This window comes from Phaseolus vulgaris, chromosome 1 (assembly GCF_000499845.2).
Source record: "Phaseolus vulgaris cultivar G19833 chromosome 1, P. vulgaris v2.0, whole genome shotgun sequence".
Classification (NCBI taxonomy): Eukaryota; Viridiplantae; Streptophyta; class Magnoliopsida; order Fabales; family Fabaceae; genus Phaseolus; species Phaseolus vulgaris.
Window position 1 is genome coordinate 36,420,755 of NC_023759.2, and position 18,789 is coordinate 36,439,543.

Below are 18,789 nucleotides of genomic sequence, written 5' to 3' on the forward strand. Positions count from 1 at the left end.
TCATATACCAAATTGAGGCACTTAAATTGTATATCACATACCTGCCATCAAGCTCCTGTTGTTTCATCTCTAAGCTTATTGCTTCAATAGCAGGTCTGGAAGTATATTCCCCTGAAATATTCCCTTCTGACTCTGGATTCTTCCCAGATATTTTAACTTCTTTTTTCTTCCTCCAGAAGTCCTTTTGGAAAATAAAGCTCCATGGGTATCTCCTTCCATACTCCCTTGGAAGAACCTTCAAGATGAAGCGGAGTTCAAATGGTTTTACCATTTATAAGACAATATGGAAAGATAATCCTTGAAATTAAAGAAAAAAAAATCAAATATCATTGAAGAACAACAAAGAAATGGCTAATCTAGAAGATGTGTCTCTTTTCTAGCTTCTTCAATTTGAGTTTAAGTCAACTCCACAAAACCAACTTGTGAGATGGGTCTTTCCCCACCAATTATATACTTCAGACTTTATTTATAGTCAATGTGGAACTTGAGTTTTTAGCAATACTAGTTATACATCCTTTTGGAAAAGGAATATAACTAATCTTACCTTTCTTAGGTACATTTCTATTATAAAATGGTAACTTTAACAAATTGACTTTTGACTAAAATCCAAAACGGCAAAAGACAACTTTGATGAGGACTTAGGGAGAAAAACAATGAATATTATACATACATATATATATTAGTGTTGCATAATCAGAGAATTATGCTGTAATTAAATTCAGATTCCGTTTTATATTTATTAGGACATGTTAGTGATTTGATTTTATTTGATTTGTACAGCTTTAAACAACCATTATAATTGTCTTTTATTACTTATTATTTCCTTCCTTAATTAGATTGTAAAACAGTCTATAAATAGATATTGTAATCATATTTGTAATACACATCAGAAATACATTCCATCTATTTTTTTCTATTCCTTCCAACTTGGTATCAGAGCTCCTGATCTGGGAGACTCTGTTTCTGCAATTTTTTGGCAGCCTTCATTGCTGCAATTACTTTTTTGGGCGGCCTTCATTGCTGCAATTACTTTTATAGGCAGCCTTCATTGCTTGCTGCAAATACTACCGTTGTCGACCATCGACTACCACCGACCTTTGACGCCGACCTCCGCTGCCAACCTTCGTAGCCGACTTCAATGACGACCTTTGTTGTCGACCGACGTTGCCGACCTCCGACGCCGACCTCTACCTCCGCTGCCGACCGGCGTAGCCGACCTCCGACGCCGACCTTCGCTACCAACCGACGTTGACAGACGTGCCGACCTCCGACGCCGACCTTCGCTGCCGACCGACGTTGACCGCTGCTAACGCCGACCTTTGCTGCCGACCTCCGCCGTTGACCGCTGCTGCTGGAATCTTTTTTTTTTTCCAAACAGAAACACCACCAGTTTTGTCGTATTTCGGTCAACTCTTACCAATGGCGACTAACAACACAACCTCTCTTAGCTCCAATGATTTGCCGATGTTGCAAAGCAGTTATCATCTCGATGGAAACAACTACCTGCAATGGGCCCAATTGGTTCGTGCTACTCTCAAAGGAAGGAAGAAATTGAGTCACCTAGAAGGGAACCCTCCAGCCAAAACTGATTCGAAATATGAAGACTGGGACGATGAAGACTCTCTTATCATGACCTGGTTATGGAATTCTATGACGCCAGAGATTAGCCGAAATTGTATGTTCTTCTCCACTGCTAAGGAGATTTGGGAAAACCTTTGTCAAACATACTCTATGAAAAAAGATACTGCAGCATGGTACGAGATAGAAAACAAGATCTTTCATACCAGCCAAGGGAGCCTTTCAGTAACAAACTACTATGATATGTTGAATGGTTTATGGATCGAATTAGATCAATATCAAAATTAGAAAAGATGAAGTGCACAGATGACTCTATTGCACTAACACAATTTCTTGAAAGGGTACGCATATTTAAATTTCTTTCTGGATTAAACCCTGAATTTGATCCAATTAGGATTCAGATTTTGGGAAAGGAAAATTTCCCTTCTCTCTCAGAGGTTTTTCACATTGTACGAGGGGAAGAAACTTGGAGGTTAGTAATGTTGGATGGGGACAACCCCGTTGATAGTTCAACTCTAAGTACTAACAACTCTAGTGATAGTTCAGCTATGGCGACTGGCAAGGGCCCTATAAAAGGTTCATTTCCTTCATTTGGAAAGCCTCCCACAAAGGCTAATCGTGAAGATCGTTGGTGCAGTTATTGTAAAAAAGACAGGTCATACTAAGGAAAGATGCTTCAAACTTCATGGAAAGGAAAAGGTCTTGGAACGTATTGGAGGATTCAAAGGTACCACACAAAGGCATGCTAATCAAGCATCATCTGACTCTGAAAGTACGACCTTACCTTTCTCTCAAATAGCAGAGGAGGTCCCCTCACTCAGCAAAGAAGAGTTGGAACGTTTACAAGCTCTCATGAACTCTCTTAGTAAGACTAGCTCTTGTTCTTTAACCATGAGGGGTAAGAGTTCTAGTTTCTTATCCTTTAATGCTTCTGGTACTGAGAATATCAGGATTATAGACTCTGGTGCTACTAATCATATGACACCTCATTCCTCTTATTTTTCATCCTACAATGCCTTATCTTATAACCAACATATTATTGTAGTTAATGGTTCCAATACCCCCGTTACTGGTCGTGGTAGTATCCACCTTCAACCTTCCTTCCCTTTAAAAAATGTGCTTCATGATCCCAACCTATCTAATAACCTCTTGTTTATTCATAAGATTACCCAAGATTTAAATTGTGCAATGACATTTTTTCTTTCCCATTGTGTTTTTCAGGATCTTGCCACGTGGAAGACAATTGGACTTGCTAAAGAGAGGGCGGGTTATATTACTTACAACAGGAAGAAACTAAAAAATGTGCTAAACTATAGGCACACACTTCTAGTCTTCAGCAAGGCACTGAATCTTGATCATCTTCTCAGATATGGCTTCAACACAGACGTCTTGGACATCCTCCTTTTAGTACCCTAAAATCCTTATTTCCTGTTTTATTTACAAAATTATCGGTTGAGTCTTTTCATTGTGATGTTTGTCAGTTTGCTAAACACCATAGAACAACTTTTCCTTCGAATAATAATAGGATTTCAAAACCTTTTGATCTTATTCATTTTGATGTATGGGGACCTTCATCTATTCCTAATATCTCGGGTGCAAAATGGTTTGTTTCATTTATTGATGATTGTACTCGCGTTACCTGGATATTCCTCATGAAAGATAAGTCTGAAGTTTTTCACTTGTTTGTAAATTTTTACAAAATGGTTCAAACACAATTTGAAAGTCTAATTAAGAGATTACGTTCTGATAATGGACGAGAATATGTCAACCAGAACCTTTCAAAGTTTCTTCAGGAAAATGGAGTTGTTCATGAATTAACCTGTGTGCCTCAACAAAATAGGGTTGCTGAAAGAAAAAATCGTCATCTCCTTGAGGTAACTAGAGCTTTACTTTTCCAAATGTCTGTTCCAAAATCTTACTGGGGAAGCCGTCCTGACTGCCACTTATTTGATTAATAGATTACCTTCTCGGGTTCTAGAGGGTGTTACTCCTATTCAGCTTATGACCACATTCTATCCTTTTATTCCCATGTTAACTAGTCTTCAGAGTCGTGTCTTTGGTTGTCCAGCTTTTGTCCATGTTCATAGCCCGTATCGAGGTAAGTTAGATCCTCGTGCCATCAAATGTGTCTTCATTGGTTATGCCCCCAACAAAAATGTCAAAGATGTCACCTTCCATGAAACAGAGTCTTTCTTTCCTAGTTCTCAGCTTCAGGGGAGAGTATTCAAGAAGCAGAGGACCTTGAGTTGCCACCTTTTCCTTTGTTGCAGAATTTCGTTCTTAGAGAGAATGACAAAGACCCTATGCCAACATCATTACCAGAGAAGAATAATGAGGACAGATACTTTGGGAAACAATACCAACGAAGGCAACAAGAACCCGTCCTGATAGAACAGCAACTTCAATTGTCTGAACCAGAGGTAAGAACTCATACCTATAAGACTCTTGAGGACACTTTAAATGAAACTAACCTAGATGATTTACCTATTGCCTTGAGAAAAGAAAAAAGATCTTGTGCCAAATATCCTATATCTTAATTTGTGTCTACAGAAAAACTTTCTATGCAACACCAGAGTTTTCTTTCAGCTATTGATTCTATTAGAATCCCTACATCAGTACAAGAAGCCTTAAAGGATGAGAATTGGGTTCGAGCCATGAATGAAGAAATGAAGGCATTAGAAAAGAATCAGACTTGGGAGATTGTAGAGAGACCAAAGGATAAGAAGGCAGTGGGTTGTCGGTGGATATACACAGTGAAGTATCAGTCTAATGGCACGTTGGATCGATATAAAGCAAGGTTGGTTGCAAAAGGGTACACTCAAACCTATGGGATTGATTATGAGGAAACTTTTGCTGCAGTAGCAAAAATGAATACAGTCAGAATTATTCTCTCCTTGGCAGCACACTTTGATTGGGAGATGCATCAGTTTGATGTTAAGAATGCCTTCTTGCATGGAAGCTTGGAGGAAGAAGTATATATGGAGATTCCACCGGGTTATGGTAATGTTAATGAAGAAAATAAGGTGTGCAGACTTAAGAAGGCCTTGTATGGTCTTAAACAATCACCTCGTGCTTGGTTTGGAAGGTTTACTCAAGCTATGGTATCTTTGGGGTATCGACAAAGCCAAGGTGACCATACTCTGTTTATAAAACATTCTCAAAATGGTAAACTCACTCTACTTTTGGTCTACGTAGATGATATGATTATTACAGGTGATGATGAGATTGAAAAACAAAATTTGAAGGAGAGAATAACTGCTCAATTTGAGATGAAGGATCTTGGGAAGCTGAAGTACTTTCTTGGGATAGAGGTTCCTTACTCAAGACAGGGCATCTTAAATTCTCAAAGGAAATACATCCTTGATCTTCTCAAAGAGACTGGTAAGTTGGGTTGTAAGCCCACTGGAGTGCCAATAGAGCAAAATCATAGGATTGGGAATGATGAGGAAAATCCAAAAGTGGAGAAGACACAATATCAAAGACTTGTGGGAAAACTCATTTATCTATCACACACTAGGCCAGACATAGCCTATGCAGTTAGTGTGGTTAGCCAATTTATGCATGATCCAAGGGAAAGACACTCACAGGCAGTAGATAGAATTCTTCAGTACTTAAAAGCCTCTCCAGGAAAAGGATTGTTATTCAAAAAGGGGGAAAACTTATCCATGAAAGTATAAACTGATGCTGACTTTGCAGGATCGATTGTTGATAGGAGATCCACAACAGGCTACTGCATGTTCTTGGGTGGAAATCTGGTGACATGGAGGAGCAAGAAGCAAAATGTAGTTGCAAGATCAAGTGCAGAGGCAGAATTTAGAGCCATGGCTCAAGGGGTGTGTGAACTATTATGGGTGAAGATCATACTTGATGACCTTAAAATAAAATATGAAGCTCCTTTGGGCTTGGCGTGTGATAATAAGTCCGCTATCAGTATTGCACATAATCCGGTTCAACATGATCGAACAAAGCACGTAGAGATAGACCGACACTTTATTAAGGAGAAGTTGGATGATGGTCTTATAGCCACTGAGTACATCCCGTCAGACTACAATTGGCAGATATGTTTACTAAAGGACTTCCTACAAAACAATTCGAACATCTTACTTGCAAGTTGGGAATGATAGATATACATTCACCAACTTGAAGGGGGAGTGTTGCATAATCAGGAGAATTATGTTGTAATTAAATGCATATTCCATTTTATATTTATTAGGACAGATTTGTTAGTGATTTGATTTTATTTGATTTGTACAGCTTTAAACAACCATTATAATTGTCTTTTATTACCTATTATTTCCTTCCTTAATTAGATTGTAAAACAGTCTATAAATAGAGACTGTAATCACATTTGTAATACACATCAAAAATACATTCCATCTATTTCTTTTTATTCCTTCCAACTACTAGAATCTTACAAACAAGATTCAAATCCTATGATTTGGCTACCTATCAATTTATATCATAAGATGAATTTCAAATGACTTTGAATGTTACAATGCATGAAGGAATCTATAAATTTCACATCAATGGCACAAAATGACTTTTCTTTTTCTACTTTTCTTTCACCAATTCTCATGAAAGATGTTAGAATGTAATGAGTCATTGACTATTACAGAATTGTTAATCATTAGTTGTTAAAGATTCTAGGAAATTAGGATCATTGATCACTAATTATTAAGCAAGAATTTAATCTAAAATTAGTATAAATACATACCCTATGGTCAGACACACAACATTCGGATAATTCTCTCTTAATATGGTATCAGTAGCTTTATGTTTTTCGATCCCTTTCTTTTCCTCCCAGGTGAACAGTTCCTGCAGTCCATAGAAGATCTGTTTTCTCTCGGGTGAACAATACCCGCAGCCATCACCGCACGCTCTTTTCTCCAATGATCGATATACCACTTGAAGTTTCTCAAGACTTTGAGCTACTATCTTCAACTTGCTAGATTTGGGTGACCTATTCAATAATGCAAAAGTTGTGGGACAAGGTAGCAAAACAGGACTTGGGTGGGCTTCTTTTCAGATGATAAAGTCCTCGTGATTTATGTCCTTCACCAATCAGACAACATATACCATGTTCCAATATAATAAAGGAATCAACATCAAAAATTACAAAACAATTTAGAAAACAAGTTAATTGTCTTAAGAGACTAAATTATAAGGACAATGTAGAATGTACTAGACAAAAGATTTAAAGGAGACAAAAGAACTTCACCAATTCCTTGAGATGCATCTTTCGATACATTAGCTACGATAACTATGTGGGGGATTTTTGAAGAACAGATAATGAGAATGAAGACTTAATACTAGAAATATGATCAACGGCACAAATTCAGAAATACAAGCCATTGAAACACTTGGCACCGAAGAAGATTGACCTTGATCATGAAATTTTTCAAATTTAAGTGTCAAATACTCTTGGTACTCCTCGTGAGAAAACTTCAACTCTCCTTTTCCAAATTTAGGCACATGAAGTGCCTTGTCTAGAAAACCATGCAAGGAATGGCAACTCTCTTGGGTACGACCCATATGTGCATAGAGGATGTCCACTCCGGAAACCACATCTTCCTTGGTTGCTACAACCTTGTCCTCTTCCTCATGATGCTACCATTGCTAATGTTTCAATAACTTAGCGAATTTTTATATTTTAACAAGGTAGAAACCCGAGGAAGTATAGTGGCTAAGTTGTCCATTAAAGGAATCTAATCACCAACAAAAATTTGGTCATGTACATGATCAAATCTTGAGTGTAGACTTCTCAAATGTACAACTTATCAAGTTTTGTGTTGACATCTTCCAATGAATCATCCACCACAAATCACTTTAATTCCTCCACTACAGTATGAGCCTTTGCTACTTGTAAAATCATACAAAGATTGGTCTATGCAAAAAAAATTACTCTAAGTTGCAACAGAGAGACATTGACTATTATTAGCAAAAATATTTTGCACCTTTTTCCAAAAAGAACATGTCTTAAAGGATTCGAGTATTTCTAAAACGCTATGTTCAACTGACTACCATAAAATAGCACAATACTGGAAGTCCAAACAATCATGGTATCCTTAAACAAGGAACCATAACTCCATGGACGCGAACCAAGATAAGTAGTTTTCCAATTCACCTTTCTCATGCTAATGTAGTGGTAGTAGAAATAGGAGCCAAAATAGTAGAGGCTATTTCAGCGACAAAGAGATACAAACAATGATGAGGAGAGAGGGAAAAAGTCCTAAATGTGAAAAGAAACCCTAGCCGTGAGGGGAGAGAGCTATGTGCAAAGAACCAAGACAAGGGCAGAATTGTTATTGTACAATAAACAGTAATGATATTGTAATGCATAGAAGTGAGAAATAAAATTTCAGATTCAGTACCCATATCCCCTATTCTCTCTCCTATTTCTTCTCTGTTTTTGTAACTGTGTTTAGTGTGTATTCTAACAGTTTCTTTCTCCATTCCAGTGTGTATTCAGCTTTGTTACCACTTCATCCACCTATATGGTTTAAGAGAAAGAGAGCTTGGGAGAGAGATTGTGCTTTAGATATAAAATAAGAAAAAGATAAAGTTTGAAAATACTATTTGTGATTCCAAATTGCACTTGAAAGAGTGAGTTCTGAGTTTTGCTAGAGTATGAGATTAAATTCACAGCTGCACATGCTTCTTGAGTTTATTGGGGGACTAAATATAATTTCTTGGTGGTCCAAGTAACAAAATTTGGTGGTCAAATCCAGCAGAGAGGAAAAATACAGATGTCTAGCCAAAAAATGCGGCAGAATCAGTATGGATTCAGTCTCTTCACGCTGAACTGTCTTAGTTGTGACCCGTACCATCTACTACCATGACAATCATACTATATCTTTTTTGTTAGAGAAAAGAAGTTGAACAAGTCAATCTTTGTCAACATTTCAGCATCAGATAGCATATATCTAAACCAAATCTCCATCCCAGCGTAGGTTTCGACATTGAGAGACAAACACAATGCATTCTTTTGAACCACACTGAGTTTGCAAGAGATGATAGATGAATATTTTAAGTTGCTATAACATTGTATGAAGTTGACCATTGGTCAACAGTGCTAGACGCAGCTTTTCGTAGTGTTCGTTCTGCTAGTCTTTGACAGCTGTTCAATGTAATTGTCGGCTTTAAGAGAATGAGGAGCTTGCTGAGTAAGCCACTGTCTCCATAAATAGGGGCTGTTGTACTGATATAATTATTACAGTTCTAATTAATGAAATAAGATTCAAAATTATTGTAGAGATTCTCTCTCAATTTTCAGTAGCTGTCAATCTGACACCTAAACAATAACTGAAAAATCAAAAATTCAACAATTTGTTATCCAGGAAGAGAACTATTTAGAGGAAATGTTCAATACGTAAAAAAACATGGACCATTCTCCTTTCTACAAGTGCCATCCCACAATGCTCTTAGGTAAACTAATACATCAGTAAATTGGTCATGCTTCATTTTATCTGGTAAGAAGCAAAGGATTGAATGGAGTTCATCTAGACAAATGCAGGCTTCCAGCAAGGAGGTAAGGACGACACTTAGAGTGATCCCCTTCCATTCTAGTCCTATTACTCGAATAATCTAATTTAGAGGATATATATTCACACAACCAAAGACATACCTTGTCAAAATAAAGTCCAATTGCACAATATAGCAGTGTATCAAATATCATCATCAGAAGACATGCAAGAAAGTTTACTCCAGATGATTCCTGAATGATAAATATCAGACAAATTTTAGGTACAAAAAATAAGTTAAAATAGAAATGCTTACAACCAAGCAAAAACTCACCCTCCATATGTTGCTCCAACGAAGTCCAACGTGTGCACGCTCGTAATCAGCAAAGTTGATTGAACCCAAAGCAAAGGCAGTAGGTGAAAGCAAAGAAGCAATAACCTTCAAGATTCTGAAGGTGTCGTCCGGCCTCAGTGAATAAAATATAGACTCAAATATGAAAAAAATTGAACTACAACAATAACAGTTATTTGAAAGACAAGCACTCACATTGAAACTCCCTCATCATTTACTGTGTAATATGGGAAAAAGGCTCCAAGAAAAGATAGAGTTCCAACAGCTACAGCTGTTTTAGCCCGTTTGAAAAATGTTGATATAAAGAATGAGAGCATGATTGCACTTAGCCCAAAAACAAAAAAGTATGCAAACACCAGTGTCTTATCGCTATACTTGAATAAATTATACATGGTGCAAGCTGTAAGGATTCCAGAAGAAATTCCAAACTGCAAACATCAAATTATAAAAAGATGAGAAAATTAATAATTTCTTGATCTAGGAATGGTAAGAATCAACTAATCACATCATAGTCATACAATAATTTCCAACTTTCAACACAATTTAAGGTAAGAGAAGAAATAAAGCAATTGAGTTACAACACAAACTAACACAGCAGTTGGCATCACTATGAATTTTGACATCTCAGTTAGGCTGATACTTCAAAATCTACCAATCATCACACAAGAAACATAACATAAATGAGAAAAGAAAGGAATACAAAACATGGGGGACCAAACCAAAATCCATGTAAGAAAAAGGAATACAGCCTAAACACAGATTAAACGAAATTGGTATCTGTTAAGGAAAAAATCCAAACTAAGACAAGGAGGCATAACAAAGTACCAAAAAAAGTATAATTTATTATCAACACCCAGATTAGCCAATTTATCAGCACCATTATTGTCTTCCCTAAAAATATGAGAAATTTTGAAGTCCATGCCAACACATAGCCTCATACACCTTCTCCACCTCTCTCTAAGATCCAAGGAACCACATCAGCATAAGAAAAAGCTTGAAAGAGCAAAGTAGAATCACTCTCCAACCAAAGCTTTCTAAACCTAACACTCTGAGCATGTTCAATGGCAAGACTAGTCCTCATGGCCTTAGCATACGAGGAATTATGATTCCCCAAACAAGCATAAAAACCACCAATACATTCTCTCTGGTGGTTAAACCTATCACCATTCGTAACAATTACACTTACCCTCACTTATATGTAGCCTCTAGTGCAACTTGATGCAAACAATGTTTTTCATAATGGGTGCTTCGAGAATAAGTTTATATTGAAACCTCTAGGTTTTGAAAGTTCTAATAAATCTCTTGAATGCAAGTTAAATAAAGCAAACTATGGTTGAAAACAAGCCCCTACAGCTTGTTTCAAAAGTTCAGGTCTATTAGATATTATAAGATATTATAGATATTGTTAGATATTTCATATTTATGTAATGGGCTTAGCCCATATGTTTCTTTTCCTATATAAACATAACCTTATGTGTTCAATATACACAAGGGACTTATCCTATTCTTTAATAAGGTCTACTCTGCAGTTTGGGTTTACAGATAGTAAATGTGATGCTTCCTTGTTTGTGCTCAGCAAACAATCAACTATTGCAAACTTATTAGTTTAAGTTGATGACATAATCATCACAAAAAGCTCCTCTGCACTTATTTAGCAAATTGTCAATATCTTTCCAGACATTGTCCCCTTTGTTTTTTATGAGTTGACAATTACTGGGTTGGATAAACTTCTCAACAAGCACTTGTGGAATTAAAAAATAAGGTAGTAAATTGAACATAACAATTATTGCTTAAAAAAAATTGAAGAGGAAAGGACCACAATGCCTCCACTCAATTTTGGCTCCTCCCCCTCCCACCTGTTCATTGGGGGAATTTGAAGGGTAGAGAAATTTCTATACTAATTTACTATCCTTAACTAATGGCTTTATTTGTCAATTTTAAGTATATAAAAGTTCAATACTCTATTTTCCTGCCCTCCCTCCGCGAACTTAACAAGGTGTCCTCTTATTTCCTCTCCCTCCCCCCACTTTTAAACCAAACAATGCATTAGGGTAGAGTAAGTTTAATTCTTGAATTGGATTTTCCAATGCATTAATCCCGATAGGAAGCAAGATTGTAAACAATGCAAAAGAAAAGAAAGTCCTACAACAGATGGAATATGAATAGATTTACCTGCAATGCATATGTGATAAACCAAGACAGATGAAATATACCATCTTTCAGGCCCATCATATACAGTCCTTCTTTAATCTTCTGTTCCTGAAATATTACATCAATAAATCGGTAGATACAAACAAACAAGAGATGATGGTTCTTCATATCTCACAAATTATTGAATAATATTAAAAAAAAAGGGAAACAGATAATAAAGGGCCTTAGAAACATATCAGGCCTAACTTACTCCTGAAAGCTAATTCAAGCTAAGAGGTTTTGTCCAAGTCTTATAAAGAGTATTCTAGGTGTAGGACATCATAACACACATCTCTTATGCCTAGAAGTGGACTTTCAGTGCATTAAATTTGCAAGACTAGACATCTGCTATTAGCCCAAAACTAAGATAGGATGGGCCATTATATCATATTATGAAAAACAGACTAGGCCTAACTAATTTCAAAAATCTAGCTTTACGGAAGTGGATTGTCCAAATCTTAAAAGAGATATTATTGCCATATTGTGGCCCATTTAACAAACAAAGAACATACATAAACCAAAAAGCAATACTAACAAAAGAACCAAACCTTTTCGAACACAGAATAACTGATTAGGCGAGAAATTGGATAGAGAAATCCCAATAAGTACCTACACATAAAAGTCTTCATTAAAAATAATAGCTTGTTTAGAGATATAATCTAATAATACTCGAAACATGGTATAAAGGTTTCCGAGACAAACTTACAATATTCCCATGACTTTCTTTATGATTGACTGGAACTGGTCATCAGTATACTCTCGGGTGGGAAATGGAGCTATTCGTATGTGAGCAGGGTTAAACAGAGTCCATGGACTTTTCAAAAAGAAAATACTGTCATTGAAGCCTTGAAGGGGAAGGTCCAGACTTTCAGCATTGAAATTTAAGTCAGACTGCTGAGCTACTAATATTACGAATGAATCAACCATTTGCTGGAGCTACAGAACCAAAACATATAAATGCATTAATAATGTAACAAAGTATAGATATCAAATTCAAAAATAGCAGCACCAAGATGCAAATATATAACATAGGAAAGCAAGGAAGAACAGAAGAAAGCAAGATTCCCTCATTCCCACCAGTTGAATCAGCCCAAGGCCTTTCTGTCTAAGGCAAACTATATCATTTCAAGCTTTGCATCCTTAATTGTTCCTTGTATACTGAATTAAAACTCCACCTTAAGGACCCAACCCACAACTTCTTCATCTCCACTAAATGTGGGTATGTTTAGCCTCCTCCATCATTCTTTCAGTCTTGATGCAAGTTCAATCCAAGTTTTTCCCTGTCCCCTTTAAACTCATCTCTATGAAATGCAGAATCTCTAGACCCACCTTGCATACTTGCATCCATTTTCTGCATCAACTACACCATCATTGCTTCAAATCTACTAAGTGCTTAAAGATCAGAGCCTTGGGTTCAACTCAGATTTCCAATGCCCTATCTCTATAGTTTTGATCCTCCCTTTCATTTTCCTTCCCACCGTCAAATTTGTTTTTTGGTGTATTGAGCTCTGATGCTAGTTGACCAATTGTTCCATAATTAATCAAACTAGGGTTCAACAAGCAGATGATTGAGAGAAAACATACCAAAACTTAAATTTGTTAAAGGCTAAGAATTACAAAATGTAACTTTCTAAAACTGGGGGATAGTTTTTCCTTTATTTGAATTCCCTAACTACCACTATTGAACTCTATAAATATGGGTTTAAGTCTAACTCAACATTACAAAAACCATCTTCTAAGGTGAAGGTTGGCCCCCACTTGTATAATCTATTTCAGTCATATATCCATTAAGATCTCCAACAAACATCACTCAAGTCAATGACTAGACATTTTAAATGTGCGACTAAACATGTGACTAGACATTTTGAATATGCAACTGCACATTAGTGGGTGATAGACAGCAACCTAATAGCAGCTAGCACAATAAGCCAATAACCATCACTGGGCTAGATTCTAATACCATCTCAGAATTAGGCCAAACTTAATAACTAGCTGGTAAACCAAGGGCTATTCCTTGCTTATATACTTTATTTTAATCATATTTGTTGCAGATGTGGAATCTCCAACACTAAGTAATTTTATGTTTACAATGACCCATGGGTGTAATTCCCCTCTAGGTTCATATTCCTTCTACAGTACACTTCAGTAATTGGGTTCCTAATCCCAACACGAGCAATATTACACTTTCCAAGTTCCAACTACTTCAGTATATTCAAATACATACTAGAGGTAATAAAATAGGCTGGAAAGAGACAAGAACAAATAAGAATTTGAATGAGATAAAGCAACATACGGTCAAAAACCCACTGATGCTGTATTGCATTGTTGGTACTGCACTAACACCAAGTTCCAAGTCATTAAGAAAAGGACCATTTGTATCCATTATTGTTGTAACATCTGGAAAACCGGAGAAAGCCCATGTATGATTGAGGCGTATGCTATAATCAAAGGATTGAGGGCCTTGTTCATAAAACACAATTGCTCCTTTAATTTTGGGATTTGAACAATTCCTAAACAGGTACAAGAGAAACAAAGTAATCAGTTAAACAACCCATATGAATAAAAACATCATTTTCATGTGTTATGTCACCAGCTAATAAAATTACAGTAAAGACGTTACTAAAGCCAAAAATAAAGTAATAATCTAAAAGAGGTAGTCATATGAACAATTTCAATTTTTAATAAAAAATGTATATAAGCTAAACTAAAAGCACACACAAATTAGTACACACTGTACTGAACTAAAAATTCAAATTTCAACTAGCAGAAGAAGATTTGTTTATTTGATAGGAGAGATTATTTACAAGAAAAAAGCACACCAGAATCCAAACTGATGGTAACCCGGAATACTAATAACAAAATAAATAATCTATGAAGCAACTTAAATCTTAATATCCTATGCCTTGCCTAGCATGAGTATTTTAAAAAAAAGCACTTAAATATCAATATCCTAGAACTGAAGAATGTAGATAAGGTCGAGAACATGAAGAAGAAAAATTGTACAGCAGCACAATAGAGCAATTTGGAGAAATAACCAGAAGAGAGTAAGTATTATTGTGCAGCTATCCAAGGAGACTGTCTCCTTACAACTGAGTTAAATCATTAAGAATAAAACCTAAATTGCTATCCACAGATGCAGCATCCCTAAATACAAATAAATCAGAAACTACCCAGACCATTATATTAATTGCCCTAACAATAGCCAGCCCATCATTTCTTTCTCCTTGCATACACCTGCCACTCCATTTCCTGGGCTGGACCTCTCTCAGCTAAGCCTACACCATTAACAAGATATCTCAAAAATTATCCTACATTGGTTTGCAACTATCCTTCACCCCTTCTAGTATATAACAAGTGTTTTATTGACCTTGTATGTAATACATAAATAAAAATAACATCACTCCAGTAGGATTTATTGCCAAAATAGCAAAAGGAATTTACCTTGCTTGATTGCAGGTACCATAAGCATCAGAGCGGATGTAGGTTTCCAGCTCTACCTCTTCTTTGTATACTCTACTAACATGCTGCATTTAGGCATCAAATTTTAGTTGGCTTCAGTCAAAGAAAAGAGAATATACTTATCTGCTTAATGTAAATTCAGAAAGGATAAAAAGTTGTAACTTGTAAGAGAATTTGTTTGAAGATGCATTTAGTTGCAAGAAGATACCCCCAAAATAAAGGGGAATGACTTAATTTACCAAGGTAAAATAGCAGCAAAGAAATAAAGCTAGGACAATGACTTCTGTATACAGGCATTGGGAGTTAGTAAATTACTTCTTTCATTTAAATAACCATCATTCAATTTTTTGTCAAATTTTTATCCTCCCTAAATGGAAAAACGTTACAAGGGAGGTTTGATGCTCTGAGAAGCTTTTCTAAGAAAATATCAGTCACTACTACTAGTTAACATTTTGTATACACTAGTTAACTTGTTTCAATTACCAAGATTAGTACTTTTACAATAAGATACAGGGATATACTTCTTTTTTCAATTTGGGATTTGACGCGAACTGGATAAGTTAACAAAAAATTATAGAAAATTTTATATAGGTCCAAAATATTGGTGAAGATTGAGACATTGATCATTTCTCATTCAATCATAAATACTCCAATTTCTCTCACAACACGAGGAATGACATGGATTCACAAGAAGGGTAGAAGATCCATGCATCAATCACCATGTTGTTAAATAACTGATATGATACCTACTTAAAGCAAGGGAATTTATCAGCTTGCCGTGGTGTTTTTAGGAACTCTAAGGTTGAAAACATGGGATGCTTTTCTAGTCCCTCTTCAGGTTTGCAATACATATGAAGTTGAGGTTATGGGAGTGGTCTTTGATTTGGAGCTAGCTAATCAAAAGGATTGGAATTGGTTTGGATTGAAATAGATTCTTTACTCGATCTGCATTCTCTCAATGACAATATGTTAGTTCCTTCTATATTTTTATGACTTATCACTCAACTTCTCACATTTTTTGAGTATGGAGTCAATATCTTTATTTAAATTAACAAGAGGTGATCCATCGATTTCTACATTTGTGTCACAAAGACAATCAAATTTCATCTTGAACCAATTCGCACTAAGCGAAGTTGTCCAACAAATATATAAGTCACACTCCAATAATTGAAGTAGGCAATGTAAGACTTTCCAACACCAACAATAACAGCCGGAACCAAAATAGGCAATTTACCAAGATAAGATATATGCAATAATATCATATCATATTTCATCTTAAAACCAATTACCATTAAGCAAAGCTACCAAAAATTGAGGCAAGCGATGTGCAACTTCCCAACAAAGACCCAAGGCTAAAAAAAATATCCAAAAAAGGGGTTTAAGTGTGCAATTGTGCATGATACAAGGAGAAACTGCATTCAAGCACCCAACCATAGCAAAGCTTAAGCTTGGAAGAGGGTACATTTCATAAATTTGGAGGAATCAAAGTAAAAATATTTCACCTTCATATCAGGGATATATTAAGCCTAGAATCAGAAACTATTACACAATGAATGAATGGGTACCTTCAAGAGTGGAAATTTTATTGACACTACATCTATCAACAGCTTCGTCTCATCAGTATCTGGCACAAAAGCTAAATACTCTCCACTATCCACCAACGATTGCAAAAGTAGTTGAAAGTTGGGTGATATGCCTTTGCCCACTTCCACAAACATATCTTTTTGAATGTGCCTGCTCCATTTCCACATAAGCGTTACTCCTCACAAATACTAAATGTGAAAAATATTCAAAATTTCCCTCCGCATAGACCAGCTTGCGAAGGTCATTTCCATTCACTTTTACTTTCTAAATATACGAGTATTCAAAACAAAATTAAAAATTCGTATGAGAAAAAAAATTAAAACCTTCTACAGTTCTCCATACAACACAAGATAGAGAAATAATTAAAATACACTCTCACGGTAACAGTGAGCAATGAACAAAAACACTCACGGTTGAGCAGGATGAATTTGTGTATCCTCTTTTGTCCTTATAGCTACTAACAGCAGCAATACAATCGTAGGGAGCAAAATCTGCCATGGATTGAGCGATATGGATAAGAATTCCAGTATTCAGCAGATTGAAATGCAGTTGAAAGAAAAACCGACAAACACTCACACAAAAGCCTAAACGCATCTTTAAAAGAATATGTAAATGCATATGTATACCATAAAAGAAAAATTACATTACATAACCGGAAAAATAATCAACAACTTTTATCAAAACCAAAAAAAAATAGTCAACCATTAAAAAAACAAATAAGAAAGTAATAAAAGGCGAAAAATAAGCAAAGATCATCACGCAAAAGCAACCAAACACACGGAATCGTTCAAATTAAGCAAAGGATCAAACTCATAAAACAGGGAGGGAGAGTGTGTTATGCGTGTAAGGAGGAACTGAGAGAGTGAGAGAGTGAGAGAGAACATGCAAAGCAAAATAAAGTTGAAAGTGAGAAGAAGAGAATGCAACCTCGGCGGCAGTGACGAAGGGATGACGAATTTTGAGGAGGCAGTTCTTGCGGAGCATGACCTTCAACTGCCTCCACGCAGCCCCCATGGCTGCAAAACCTAGAACGAGAAGCGACAACGCAGTGGTGATTCAGAGGAAAAGAGATCAAATAGCGAAAGGAAGAAGCGAAAGAAAGAAGGAAGAATAATCGTGCAGTGTAGCTTCACGTTGAACTCTCTTGCGCTAGTAATTTGGCTGTAGTGGGAGAAGTTGGAGGCTCATGATGACTAAACCGACAATACCAAGACCCACCAGCGTCTCCTTTTTATTTTTCTTTTTTTTTTAAACTATTTAATTAGTTACTATTATTGTGTTCCTGCTTGCGAAAAGTGCAAGCGAACCAAACAAAATAACGGTGTTCGGATAAGTGTGGGAATATTTATTTATTTATTTCTTTCTTCTCGAAATAATTGAGGAAATTAATTAATTAATTAATTAAAGTGTTCTGAGCAGGTGTGGGGCCTGTTTGGTTGTGGTTGAGACTTGGCGCGCCGGTGTCGTCTTCTTCTTTTCTCGCGAGAAAGAGAAAGAAGCGAAGGAAAGAATGGAAGCGGTACTATCTTGACAGAGTCAGAGTCTCGTAGGGCCGCACTCCAAAGACATATTTTCTCATTTAATTTTTGTTTTAATGATACGCCTTCAAATTGTAAGTAATTTTTTCCCACAATGGACAAACAATTTAATGTTTATTTAAAATTTAATTTAAGAGTTTTAATAAAATAAATCATTTTAATTATTAAAAAAAAATAGAAAATATTAACAATTGATGTTTTAATTAATAAAGATAATGAAGTGTAAGTAAATTTACACATAATACAACTAGATATTAAATATGTGTACCATGTTTTACAAGTAACTAAGTATTTATAGAGTTGATGTTCGGACATCTTTAATATGTCTCTCATTAAAATCTTCCAGGATGTCTTTAACTCTAGAAATCTTTTGTTATATATATATATATATATATATATATATATATATATATAATATTTTTCTCCTCATTGCACTTTTATAGTGCAATCAAAGTCCATTCTTGGTGTAGGTATTCAAAACTTTTTGTCTCATTTACTGAGCGATTGATTTATGATTATCAGCTCTACATTAGATGATGATGATTATGAGTTTTTTTTTACTAATATAAATGTATTGTTTAGTGTAATTGTGATAAGAAGAGGACAAAAAAGGATTTTTTTTTATATG

General features: G+C 35.8%; 1 protein-coding gene across 2 annotated transcripts in view; it reads right to left on the reverse strand.

Annotated features, from left to right (window-relative positions):
- The window catches only part of LOC137814033 (ABC transporter A family member 1), a 64,301-nt gene extending 46,351 nt beyond the window's left edge, over positions 1-17,950 (reverse strand). Inside the window, exons 1-12 of one of the 2 annotated variants that reach the window (XM_068616557.1) lie at positions 17,551-17,950; positions 17,035-17,114; positions 16,605-16,773; positions 15,022-15,104; positions 13,874-14,090; positions 12,287-12,516; positions 12,129-12,189; positions 11,563-11,649; positions 9,586-9,818; positions 9,373-9,487; positions 9,203-9,292; positions 42-235 (exon numbers count right to left, since the gene is read on the reverse strand). In XM_068616557.1, coding sequence (XP_068472658.1) covers positions 42-235; positions 9,203-9,292; positions 9,373-9,487; positions 9,586-9,818; positions 11,563-11,649; positions 12,129-12,189; positions 12,287-12,516; positions 13,874-14,090; positions 15,022-15,104; positions 16,605-16,773; positions 17,035-17,114; positions 17,551-17,637 — 1,646 coding nt within the window. In that variant the 5' untranslated portion in view covers positions 17,638-17,950. Of the gene's footprint in view, positions 1-41; positions 236-9,202; positions 9,293-9,372; positions 9,488-9,585; positions 9,819-11,562; positions 11,650-12,128; positions 12,204-12,286; positions 12,517-13,873; positions 14,091-15,021; positions 15,105-16,604; positions 16,774-17,034; positions 17,115-17,550 lie in introns of both variants that reach the window. The other variant, XM_068616558.1, reaches the window with a different exon arrangement.
- Between the last annotated feature and the right edge of the window lie 839 nt (positions 17,951-18,789).